The 13211-nt window shown below is 39.1% G+C and overlaps 1 protein-coding gene across 14 annotated transcripts in view; it reads left to right on the top strand.

Moving 5' to 3' along the window:
* Positions 1-13211, top strand: part of anks1b (ankyrin repeat and sterile alpha motif domain containing 1B) — a 703274-nt gene that overhangs the window by 673491 nt on the left and 16572 nt on the right. For 10 of the 14 annotated variants that reach the window (XR_004415215.1, XM_033039691.1, XM_033039692.1 and 7 more), the window contains 4 exons: positions 839-1018; positions 5879-6007; positions 7182-7253; positions 9871-9954. Coding sequence is in view for 13 of the 14 variants with exons in the window: in XM_033039691.1 (XP_032895582.1) it covers positions 839-1018; positions 5879-6007; positions 7182-7253; positions 9871-9954 (465 nt within the window). In the remaining variant the exon portion in view is untranslated. The remainder of the gene's footprint in view (positions 1-838; positions 1019-5878; positions 6008-7181; positions 7254-9870; positions 9955-13211) is intronic. The other 4 variants (XM_033039699.1, XM_033039698.1, XM_033039693.1 and 1 more) reach the window with 2 other exon arrangements.

Below are 13211 nucleotides of genomic sequence, written 5' to 3'. Positions count from 1 at the left end.
AGCTGTGATGCACCACTGTGTCACCCTGTACAATTATTAACATCCGACTTTCCTGAATCTTTCAAGCACAGAATCTGCAAAAGGTGTTCATTTATAAATTCTGCAAAGGATTCCTTATAAGTATTGGTAGCTGCAGCACAATTGGTGCACCATAACAGGCCAGAGTGGGAGGAAGTTTTGATCTCCTGCGCACTTTCCCACAATCTCTTGCAATTTAGGTTTCTGACCTCAGCTGTTTTGTTGTGGAGAAACACAAATCTCCAGCATTTGTGGAGAAGCAAATGAGAGAGGAGAGTTATCTGGCCCACTGCTGCAAGTCTGTTAGTTGAGTTTTAGATGTTATATCAAAGGAGGAAGTTGGCAGAGGATGCTAACCACTCAGGTTGATTTGAAGGACAGAGAATTTGTCATGTGGAGTATATTACAGTAACTGTATAATTTAGTTTCAAAAATATTTAAATTGAGGAAATGAGAGGCTAATTTGCACAAGTACGTTTTATATACGCTACTTTTTGTTCTCGAAAATCACATTTTTATACCATTTTTACAATCATGTTGAAATAAATTTTCTAAAGAAGTTGTTTAATATTAATCTCTACCAAATAACTCTTGTTAGATTATTGGTTTCATGCCAAAATTAAAGCTGAGAGGTCCATTCATTTGAGATACATTATTTAGGTACGAGAGCTGTAAATGTGTTCAGAATGTTTCATCAATTTGAAGTGCTTAGATTTCACATTGATGAACAAGGCAGTGGAACTAAACCATTAGGGCTAGGAGAGATTCAGTACATAAATCATAACATTAATTAATGCATTGCTATTTGCTTCTGGAACAGGACCCTGGGAACAACACTCCTCCTCAACTTTCCCCACCCCTTAGCCAAAGCACTTACACTGGTGGCTCTCTTGATATCCCCTCTTCCCATTTAATGATGCAAGGGGACGCAAGAAGGCGAATCAATGACAGCTACTTTGAGGATATGCCTAGGTCAAAACTGGAAAGACAAATGGCTCAGGTAAATTGCATTGAATAACATGCAATAGGCTGTTAACCTTGGGTTCCCTTTGCACTAGTTTGGCTTACTTTCCTCATAATTTTATTTTTGTAAGCTTGCTTGCCATACTATACTTCAGCACTATCTGATAATCTATCAGTTCTGTCTCTGTTATAGCTTGCTGAAATAATATTGATAATTCATCATCAATAATTAAACCTTCATTTGGGTTCTCACTGAGATATATTCTTATTTTAGTGAGTTGTAGAGATTTTCAGATTCATAGTTTGAAAGATCTTTGGTATTTATATAATTATGAGTGGTTGTTCCTATTCAGGATCCTGACCTAAGTGAAATGACAAGTGTCTCCTCTGTACATCAAGCAGCATATTTTGTTATCATTCTGAAATGAAAATAGAATATGCAGGAAATGCTCAATGCATCAGGCATTTTCTGTGGTGAAAGAATAGAGTGAATGTTTCATGTCGAATCATTGTCGACCTGAAAGTTTAATTCTTGTTTTATTTTCCACGGATCCTGATCATTTCCAGAATTATTTTTAAATTCCAGATTTTCAACATCTGTGGTGCATTTTGTTACAATTCTCTTTATGAATTTTAAGGCTTGTTTATATTATTAGGTGTTGTCAAATCTTTGGACTGCCAGTGTTTAAAGCATTCATGATATTGTTTAATTAATATCTTAGCCAAAGCACACATGAGACATGAGGATCTGTTTGGCTGACTGTAGGATACATCTCACAAATTAAAGTGAGAAAATATCTTGAGTGCAGATATTAATAGTATATGAAGACCACTAAACAGAAGTAAACTATTTGTGGGCTTGTCCACTAGAGAACATCTTAATTATTAGGACATTGTTTACACACCTGACATCAAATGATTGATTGTCCCTTCCAGATTCCTCTCTAAATCTGGAAGATAGTTTTGCAATAGTAACCATAAACCTAGTAGAACTATTTGTTTTGCAAGTGACGCCAAAATCACTGCCGTTCTTTCATCTCCAGTCTCTCCCCATTTCTATCCTACGGATAATTCGTCCCAGTGTAGTTATCACATGTGTAAGCATAATTCAAACATTTGAATATGAGGTCTTTGAATAACCATATAACCATATAACAATTACAGCACGGAAACAGGCCATCTCGACCCTTCTAGTCCGTGCCGAACACATAATCTCCCCTAGTCCCATATACCTGCGCTCAGACCATAACCCTCCATTCCTTTCCCATCCATATAACTATCCAATTTATTTTTAAATGATAAAAACGAACCTGCCTCCACCACCTTCACTGGAAGCTCATTCCACACAGCTACCACTCTCTGAGTAAAGAAGTTCCCCCTCATGTTACCCCTAAACTTCAGTCCCTTAATTCTCAAGTCATGTCCCCTTGTTTGAATCTTCCCTACTCTCAGTGGGAAAAGCTTTTCCACGTCAACTCTGTCTATCCCTCTCATCATTTTAAAAACCTCTATCAAGTCCCCCCTTAACCTTCTGCGCTCCAAAGAATAAAGCCCTAACTTGTTCAACCTTTCTCTGTAACTTAGTTGCTGAAACCCAGGCAACATTCTAGTAAATCTCCTCTGTACTCTCTCTATTTTGTTGACATCCTTCCTATAATTAGGCGACCAAAATTGTACACCATACTCCAGAATTGGCCTCACCAATGCCTTGTACAATTTTAACATTACATCCCAACTTCTATACTCAATGCTCTGATTTATAAAGGCCAGCACACCAAAAGCTTTCTTTACCACCCTATCTACATGAGATTCCACTTTCAGGGAACTGTGCACAGTTATTCCCAGATCCCTCTGTTCACCTACATTCTTCAATTCCCTACCATTTACCATGTACGTCCTATTTTGATTTGTCCTGCCAAGATGTAGCACCTCACACTTATCAGCATTAAACTCCATCTGCCATCTTTCAGCCCACTCTTCCAACTGGCATAAATCTCTCTGTAGACTTTGAAACTCTACTTCATTACCCGCAACCCCACCTATCTTAGTATCATCTGCATACTTACTAATCCAATTTACCACGCCATCGTCCAGATCATTGATGTACATGACAAACAACAGTGGACCCAACACAGATCCCTGTGGCACCCCACTCGTTACTGGCCTCCAACCTGACAAACAACCATCCACCATTACTCTCTGGCATCTCCCATTCAGCCACTGTTGAATCCATCTTGCCACTCCACCATTAATACCCAACCATTGAACCTTCTTAACCAACCTTCCATGAGGAACCTTGTCAAAGGCCTTACTGAAGTCCATATACACAACATCCACTGCTTTACCCTCATCAATTTCCCGAGTAACATCTTCAAAAAATTCAAGAAGATTAGTTAAACATGACCTTCCAGGCACAAATCCATGTTGACTGTTCCTAATCAGACCCTGTTTATCCAGATGCTTATATATATTATCTCTAAGTATTCTTTCCATTAATTTGCCCACCACTGACGTCAAACTAACAGGTCTATAATTGCTAGGTTTACTCTTTGACCCCTTTTTAAACAATGGAACAACATGCGCAGTACGCCAATCCTCCGGCACTATTCCCGTTTCTAATGACATTTGAAATATTTCTGCCATAGCCCCTGCTATTTCTACACTAACTTCCCTCAATGTCCTAGGGAATATCCTGTCCGGACCTGGAGACTTATCCACTTTTATATTTCTCAAAAGTGTCAGTACTTCCTCTTCTTTGATCCTCATAGTTTCCATAGCTACTCTACTTGTTTCCCTTGCCTCACATAATTCAATATCCTTCTCCTTGGTGAATACCGAAGAAAAGAAACTGTTCAATATCTCCCCATCTCTTTTGGCTCTGCAGATAGTTGGCCACTCTGACTCTCTAATGGACCAATTTTATCCCTCGTATTTGGCAAGTTTAAAAAACAAAAACTCTGACAAGTTAGATTTGAGTCTGATGAATTCCCACTGACTTTGCTTACATGAGAAAGAAAGCTAGTAGGGATTCTTCATGGAACTGGTCCATGTTACATTTATAATGATTTGAAGCTTGTTCTAGAGATTCAGAGCTAACATTTCAAAATCCCTGTGAATAACATATAGACAGGTCAACAATCTGGATACAGATGGTGAAGACCTATCAGAACATTAAACCCACTAAACAATGCCAAACTACTTGTCGCTTGTTCAATTGGGACCAGTGTTGCAACTCAGCATAAAAATAATCGGCACACTCTGAGTAAGGCAACAAAGAAAAATAAAAGTCAAGAATAATAAATGTGTACATGATGCATCAAAATTCACCTTCCAGTGTTCGAGATCACAATTAATTGTGTCTAAATTAATTTGACAATTATCATACCTGGTGGTCTGATCAGGCCTGTGCTTTATAAACTCTCAACATAATTTTCTGGGGTTTCATACTCTTCTGTTTGTTTTTTCATTGCTGCTCTATATTACTTAAAACATTGAGAATGACAAAAATACTGCAACTTTCATGCCCTTGATTATGTTTTGCTAATCCTTTAACCTTCATGGTATATCTTTATCACTTTTTGTTTTGCACAGCATGTAATGATTTATTAATATTAAATGTAATTTGTCATTTGATTCTCTATTAGCATAACTAATCCTAATCTATTTTAAAACCGTTTCCTGAATCATCTAGCCTATCTCATTTTGGTATCTTCAAATTTAATATATTTATAATCTGTTATTTGCCTTCACATTTAGTAAAGAAATAATAATGTTTCAAACAGAGATCCTTGTGGTACTCTGCTGCAGATTACCTCCTTGATATGCACATCCCATGAGAGTGCCTGTATTTTGACCCATCCACAATTCTAGAACCCATGCACTTGATTCATAATATCTCTTAGTGAATGTTATGGAAAATGTTCTGAATATCTAAGTAAAACAAATGATTTTCACGAGCTGAGCGATATATATCTCAAAATATTTGACAAAAAAAAATCCCACAATTAGTTCATGTTTTTGATCATAGATGCTGCCCCACCACATGCATTTTGCATTATTTTATCTGCCGGACATGTTTGGTAAAGGACCTAAAGTCAATTGAGATAAATACTTTGCCACCTTTTAAAAGAAAAATCTTGGATTTTTATTTGTTAAAATCTCCCAGCACCTAGTGATACTTTTATAATAACATTAATATCCTGCAGCACTCAGGGATAATGAGTTATACTTTTATCTTAAAATGTACTTTTTAATCCAAGTAAGCTTTGTACGTGCTGCTTGTCTTCTAGATTAGATGCCCTATTCATACATTTTATGTATTCTTGTCCAGTATATTTAATATTTTAAACATTTTCAATTTCCTACATTTGATTTATTTCTGAGCAGAACAATGGTTTTGAATTTTAATTTCATTGTAGCTTGCCTTAGTGAAACAGCATTTCCATTCCAACCCTCAACTATATTGGTTGCCAGAATATTATAACAACTCACTGCAACTCACAGGATACTTTGCAACTCAGGGTTTGACCTTCTTTTATTGTGCTGCTCTGCTTGAATTTAATGGCATTACTGTGGTAGAATTTTTTTTTTCTAGTTCAACTATGACTCATTGAAATGTTACATTGAATGTGGGATGAATACGAAGACAAGTAAATCAGGGGTCTCATTCTTTGCTGTATGCAACGATTATTTTCAGTACAATGTTTCCATGTCCTTTATCTCAAATTGGATGTACTGTAATCTCAGCTGGGCTTGACAGGCCTACTCACAAAGGACTTCAGTGGACAAAAATGTCACTAATAACTTCTTGTAAATCACATCCATTTTTATACGCATTCTTGTCTAAGCTGCCACTGGTTTCAGTTTTCACCTTGCCTAATTTTACGTTCCTATTTAGCAGGCAGAATGGAGTGAGCCTTCCATCACCCTTCGGCCTCCAAATGAAGCCACATCATCAACGCCGGTGCAGTACTGGCAGCATCATCCTGAGAAGCTGATCTTTCAGTCCTGTGACTATGAGGCATATGTAAGTACTCATTAGATGGGAAATAAAGCAGGCTAGCATGCTGCAGTAATTTACATGCATTGGCTTCGCATGTTTTGATGGGTTCCATCTTAAAGATCAAACATCACAAGGTAGCAATTGTTGTGAATGATAGAATACTACAAACACAAGAGGTAGACACAAAATGCTGGAGTAACTCAGCAGGTGAGGCAGCATCTCAGGAGAGAAGGAATGGGCAATGTTTCGAATCGAGACCCTTCTTCAGACTGATGTCAAGGGAGGGGGTGGGACATAGATAGAATGTAGGCGGAGACAGTACGACTAGTGGGAGAACTGGGATGGGGAAGGGGTCACAGAGTGAGAGAAGGCAAGGACTATCTGAAATTAACTTCAGATTTTAATTTTGATTTTCTGAATTTAACCAGATAGCCCTTGCATTCTCTCTCTATCCCCCTTCCCCATCCCAGTTCTCCCACTGGTCTTACTGTCTCTCCCTCCATTCAATCTTTGTCCCGCCCCCTCCCCTGACATCAGTCTGAAGAAGGGTCTCGACCCGAAACGTCGCCCATACCTTCTCTCCTTCTTCTTTCATGTGGCGTGCACAGCCTAAAGTTGTTGGACAACTTGTTCTATTTGATCTTCCATTTGTGCACGTCGAATTGATTGCATTAGTCGAAACAGGACGGACCACGTGAAGGTTGCAATCTTCCACCCCCCCCCTTCTTCCCTGAGATGCTGTCTCACCTGCTGAGTTGCTCCAGCATGTTGTGTCTACCCTTGATTAAAACCAGCATCTGTAGTTCTTTCTTACACAAACACAACAAATCTGCACTCCACTTTAAGTAATAATGTCAATTTATTTATTTCTGTTCTTGGCTCATATTTTACAATGCACACCTTTCATGCTTGCTTTAATCCATAATTACCTATTTATGCAAATACCAATTCATGCTATACCACTTTCCTAAATCCTTGCAAGATATATGTGTATTTTCTTCATTCCAATTTAATTCATTCATTAATCTATTGTATGAGAATGACTTCAGCATGCCGACTTTTTTTCTTAAGTTAACTTGACGGATACTTATAGATAATTTTGATTGCAGAACAAATTTTGGACTATTATATATGGAAGTGGTTATTGCATATTTTAATAGCATTATTGCACAGGAAAAAATAACTTGCTTGTTTTTAGTACTTAGGTTCAATGTTGGTGAAGGAATTACGAGGAACAGAATCAACACAAGACGCATGTTCTAAGATGAGGGTATGTGTCCTACTGTGTAATGTTCAATGTGATAACGTGCCAGTGCCAAATTGTGTTGTGGAACTGAGATAATCATGGGCATTTGCTCAGCAGCCGTGCCACGTCGTGGTACAATGTTCTGACACCTCAAAACAGTTATAAACTAGATTTTTAAATTATCATTTTAATTTTGTTTTAGTTATTACTTTAAATTCAAAGTTTATTGGGCACAGAATAGAAACAAAATTGATGGAAAAAAATTGTTGACTAATGTTAATTTGCAATTGATATGTGTATCAGCAACACTTATGAACAAAAACACACTGCTAATCGGCAATCTCTTCGAAAAATATTGTAATCGATAGGAAACTTACCAGGTATAGAAAAAATGTAAATAGCCTCAACAAACAATGATTTTAGCTGCACTAGCAGTTGCCTCCATAATGATGTGGTTACAGATCAAGATGCTTATAATCTATATAACAAATTCCTCAACCCAAACTTACTGCTTTGTGCTTTCTGTTCAATGAAGCCGAGACTAGAATATAACCAGATGGGCATTCCATCTAGGCACATGTACTATGTTGAATCGTTCAGTCATCACAAAGATGTCCACTCAAAGATTATGATTAATGGGAGAAGGGAAAAATAGACATAAGAAACTGCAGATGTTGGAATCTGACGTAAACACAAAGTGCTAGAGGCACTCTGGATCTGGCAACATCTGACATAAATCTACCAAAGTAGTGGATTATTGTGGTGTAGTGACTCCACACTTTGCTATGCCATGAGTGTTCCTAAAAATGGGATCATCCTACCAGGATAAAATTATTAGTAATGAATTGTGAGGAAGTTACAGAAAGACTAAAGGGCCTGTCCCACTTACCTGTCCTTGGCACGCAAATTACGTGACCTCGTCGTCGCGTTGAGGCGCACGGGCATCATATGGCCGCGCGGGGCCGGTCTCACTGAGAAGCGCGGAGGGGTATGTAGTTGTGTGCGACATCGCGCGGGGCTCCGAAATTTTTGTAGCAAACAAAGTCTTCGCGCACCAACGGCCTGTCGAGTAACTGACGGCCAAAGTGGGACAGGCCCAAGACCCTGGCACGATGCAACGTCTCACCTCCAGAAGCAGGCAAACGATCGCCGAACTCGGCCTGGGGCACACGGCCGATGTGGTCCGGATCCGCCCCAACTCCTACTCCCAGAGCAGAGCCAAGACGATTGGAGATAGACATAAAATGCTGGAGTAACTCAGCGGGACCGGCAGCATCTCTGGAGAGAAGCAATGGTTGACATTTCGGGTCAAGACCCTTCTTTCAGACTGAAGAAGCAACTTCACCCATTCCTTTTATCCAGAGATGCTGCCAGTCCCGCTGAGTTACTCCTGCATTTTGTGTCCATCTTCAAATGATGTCACGCGCTCCAGACGGCTGTGCGGGCCACATGAAATCACACGCAACGTTCGCGGGACTGTACGTGGGACAGGGGCTTAAGAATTCAGTTGCAATGTTCATTTAACAAATTGGTTGGGCATCTCTGTGTAATATTTTGCTGAGACCAACATTGTAAATTTCAGCACACTATTTCTTACCGATATACAATAAGTTCTTAACATGAAGCACAGCAACTTGATCTTTGCAGGCAACTCTTAAAGAGATGTACCACAATGCAAGCCACATTATTCCAGTTACTGACGAGTGTTACTGTGAATAAACTGATGTTACAATATTGCTACAGAGATACGAGAGAAATCCATAATGCTCTAGGCAGGAAACTGCAGGAAAATCTTTAAGGCATAAGTGCAGTTGCTGGATGGCTTGCACTTAGCAGCAAATACCAGTGTCACACTCCCTGCTCCTATGGGCAGGTGGAAAAGAAGATGGTTTCCTTTCCTTGAAGATAGAATTTGGGTGACTTCATGCAGCAGTGAGCCGCAAGCCATAAGATGTGGCAAAAATCCACAAATGCAATCTTAAATAATGCTGAGCCTAGAAATCTGAAAGTCACCATAACCTGACATACGTGGGTACACGAGCACGGTAACAGGTGATACAGATTTCAGTAGGGACCTAGTTTGAGTGTTGCCCTCTGTTGTTCTATGAGTAAATAAGAGCCATGCTTTCTCAGATGAATGAGCTTGAAAATCTCAATGTAGACACATTTTGCCGGTTACACTGCAATTTATGTTGTTTGGGCAAATTGGACGCAAGACAGAGCAGGCCAGGGAAAATGACAATCCTGTTAGAAAATGAGGAGACTACTTTCCAAATTGGTATTAAATCATCGAGAAATGTGTGCAAAATTCTTCTTCTCGAGTAAGTCCAATTTTTCGATACTCTTTTTATTTGGAAATGCATAATTTTAACCCAAAATGTCAGGCTTTATCTTCCTCGAAAAAAATTGTAGTTCACATTTGCACCCTTCACTTTGTTGGTTGAATAACTGGTACTGATATTTCAAAAGTAGAAATCTGTATCCAGCAAGTTGTAAATAATGAACTTGTTTCAAGAATCAAAGAATGGTGTCTCAAATTTGAAAGGAGTTACAGTAATGTTCATGCAATTTACTGACAATTTACTGACTATGGTCAAAGTTATGACTTTTGGAAAAAATAAGTTACTATCCTGCTTTCCAGGCTTCAGAACAAATGAAAAAGATTCCAACAATCATACTTTCAATTTCGTACAAAGGGGTAAAATTCATCGATGCGACAAATAAGGTAAGTGCCACTGGATCAGTTCGAATTAATTTGGTGAAACTGATATTGCTTTTTAATAAAACATTGCTACGTGGGGAACAATGAAAGTTGGAGAGATTCTGGGCATATTTAAGGCCAAGTTCATGTCTAATTGAGATTTTGTCGAATGGAAGTCTTCCAGCTCTGAACTTCCAGTTTACAAGTTTGGGCGAAGCAGAATATCAGATTGATAGTGCACAGGTCTACACTATGGACTGTGTTTGCGAACTTGGCTCCTAGTTTCAAGAAATGGAGAGAAGGTCAATATAGTTATACTTCCAAATGTGAAAAAGATGTTAATAAATGAGCGAAAATGTATTGTGACAAAAAGCATTTTTACAAGCGAATTTACAACGGTGAGAAAAGTGAAGGAGATTATAAGTGCAACATCCAAGAACATAAAATGTGAAACCAAAAAGCATTCACCCTGCCTATACTTAATTTCAGACTCCAGTTACCACCAGCTATTTTATGGATATTGCCTAACTGTTAATCTTCTGTGGACAGGATCTTTAAAGATACATAAAGAAGATAAATTAAGTCTCACTAGGGATTATCAATCGAACCTTTCCTTCTATATCATTCACCCTTCACCAGTTTCTTTCCTTGCATCAAGCAACATCCATGTCTACCAGATATTTCCATACCAGTTTCTTCTGCTTTTATATAAACGTCTAAGTTGCCATTTCATGGTAGTTTAAGTAATTCCACTAGACCATTTCAAAATCTGATCACTTTGCTATGGATATATTTTGCACAGATTCACTGGAGTTTAGAAGGATGAGGGGATATTTTATAGAAACAAATAAAATTATAAAAGGACTGGACAAGCTAGTTGCAAGAAAAATATTCCCAATGTTGGGCGAATCCAGAACCAGGGGCCACAGTCTTAGAATAAAGGGGAGGTCATTTAAGACTGAGGTGAGAAACTTTTTCACCCAGAGAGTTGTGAATTTATGGAATTCCCTGCCACAGAGGGCAGTTGAGGCTAAATGACTGGATGGATTTAAGAGATAGTTAGATAGAGGTCTAGGGGCGAGTGGAGTCAAGGGATATGGGGAGAAGGCAGGCATGGGTTATTGATGGGGGACGATCAGCCGTGATCACAATGAAGAGCCGAATGGCCTCCTCCTGCACCTATTGTCCATGGTTCTATGTTTCTATGATCCGTGTAATCTTACATTGATATCGGCAGTTTATTCTTATTTTTATAGTTACATAACCTTATACATTCCTTAAATGTCGTGTTTTTCATCTGCTCACCAAAGTTAATGCACAGAGCATTTTGAAGTATAATACAATGCTGGTATCATACTAAGTACCATTGTAAATAACTGTTATGAAGCATTTTGATTGGCAAGAGATTAAACGGCAGGTGTGTGCTGCTTTAAATTGTCTTCCATTGCCGTTTTTTTAAAATGGTTCAAGGATCTTTTATAGCACAATGGTCACATGGCCATCAGGTGGGGTCAGGTGATCAGTCATCTCAGACCTAGCCATTACTCCTGGCTCACTGTTCTTTACTGGATGGCCATTGCAACAAGGCCTGACGTTTGACTGAAATCGGAGAAAAGGGGCAGAGTAAATTTACCCGATTGTATTGGGGGGGAAAAGAAACGTTGAAGAGGACTCCCGACCTGAAACATCACCTATCCACATTCTCCAGCAATGCTGCCTGCCCTGCTGAGTTACTCCAGAACCTTGTGTCTTTTTTTTTGTAAACCAGCATTGGCAGTTCCATGTTTCTACAAAAAAGAGTCTATTTTAAAAGGCCCAGAGTATTTTTTATCTAACAAAATATCCATGAATGGTAAAATGTAGAACATACTGCAGAACCCACACTAGTACTTCATGCATCAATGAAACTGACAAATCTGTGCCGATTTCTGCAAAGTACCGTATTACAACACACTCTTTGAATTCTCTCAGTCGTTAGCAATCATTAAAACTATTGTAGCATAATAAGCGATACAATCACTAATTGATGAGCCAGAGGAAAGGCTTCTGATCTACAACCAAGTTGCTCTCACATTGAAATACTGTTTGAAAATGGCTGCAAGTCATTTAACGCTCAAAACTCCAGAAAACTAAATGTAGTCTCAGGATCGTGGCAGATCCCAGAGAATTGACGTGTGGCAGCTGAGTATCAGCTATAGGTTGTCATCTCATAAAATCTGTTCTCTGTCTATTTATAACTGAAGTCTGTCAGCGGTCTTCGTTATAATGTGCCGTCACATTTCAGCCTGAAATATTTGGTTTCGGATTGAAATATTTGGTTTCATGGAGACCAGATTTCACTGATGGTTAGCTGCTGGGTGTGTAGAGAAGTGATGCCGAACTGCAGTGAACATAATGTTTGGGACAAAGACCCATCATTTATTTATTTCCCTCTGTACTCCACAATTTGATATTTGTAATAGAAGAAATCTCACTTGGATAAAGTGCACATTGTCAGATTTTATTAAAGGCCATTTTAATACATTTTGGTTTCACCATGTGGATATTACAGCTGTGTTTATACATAGTCCCCCCCCCCCCCCCCCCCCCCCCCCCCCCCCCCCCCCCCCCCATTTCAGGGCACCATAATGTTTGGGACACATGGCTTCACAGGCGTTTGTAATTGCTCAGGTGTGTTTAATTGCCTCTTTAATGCAGGTATAAGAGAGCTCTCGGCACCTAGTCTTTCCTCCAGTCTTTCCATCATCTTTTGAAACTTTTATTGCTGTTTATCAACATGAGGACCAAAGTTGTGCCAATGAAAGTCAAAGAAGTCATTATGAGACTGAAAAACAAGAACAAAACTGTTAGAGACATCAGCCAAACCTTAGGCTTACCAAAATCAACTATTTGGAACATCATTAAGAAGAAAGAGAGCAATGGTGAGCTTACTAATTGCAAAGGGACTGGCAGGCCAAGGAAGACCTCCACAGCTGATGACAGAAGAATTCTCTCTATAATAAAGAAAAATTCCCAAACACCTGCCCAACAGATCAGAAACACTCTTCAGGAGTCGGGTGTGGATTTGTCAATGACCAATGGCCGCAGAAGACTTCATGAACAGAAATACCGAGGCTACACTGCAAGATGCAAACCACTGGTTAGCCACAAAAATAAGATGGCCAGGTTACAGTTTGCCAAGAAATACTTAAAAGAACAACCACAAATGAGACGAAGATCAACTTGTATAAGAGTGTTGGCAAGAGCAAAGTATGGAGGAGAGAAGGAACTGCCCAAGATCC

This window comes from Amblyraja radiata, chromosome 21 (assembly GCF_010909765.2).
Source record: "Amblyraja radiata isolate CabotCenter1 chromosome 21, sAmbRad1.1.pri, whole genome shotgun sequence".
Lineage (NCBI taxonomy): Eukaryota > Metazoa > Chordata > Chondrichthyes > Rajiformes > Rajidae > Amblyraja > Amblyraja radiata.
The sequence above is the reverse complement of the archived record's forward strand: the minus strand, read 5'-3'. Positions and strand labels throughout refer to the sequence as shown.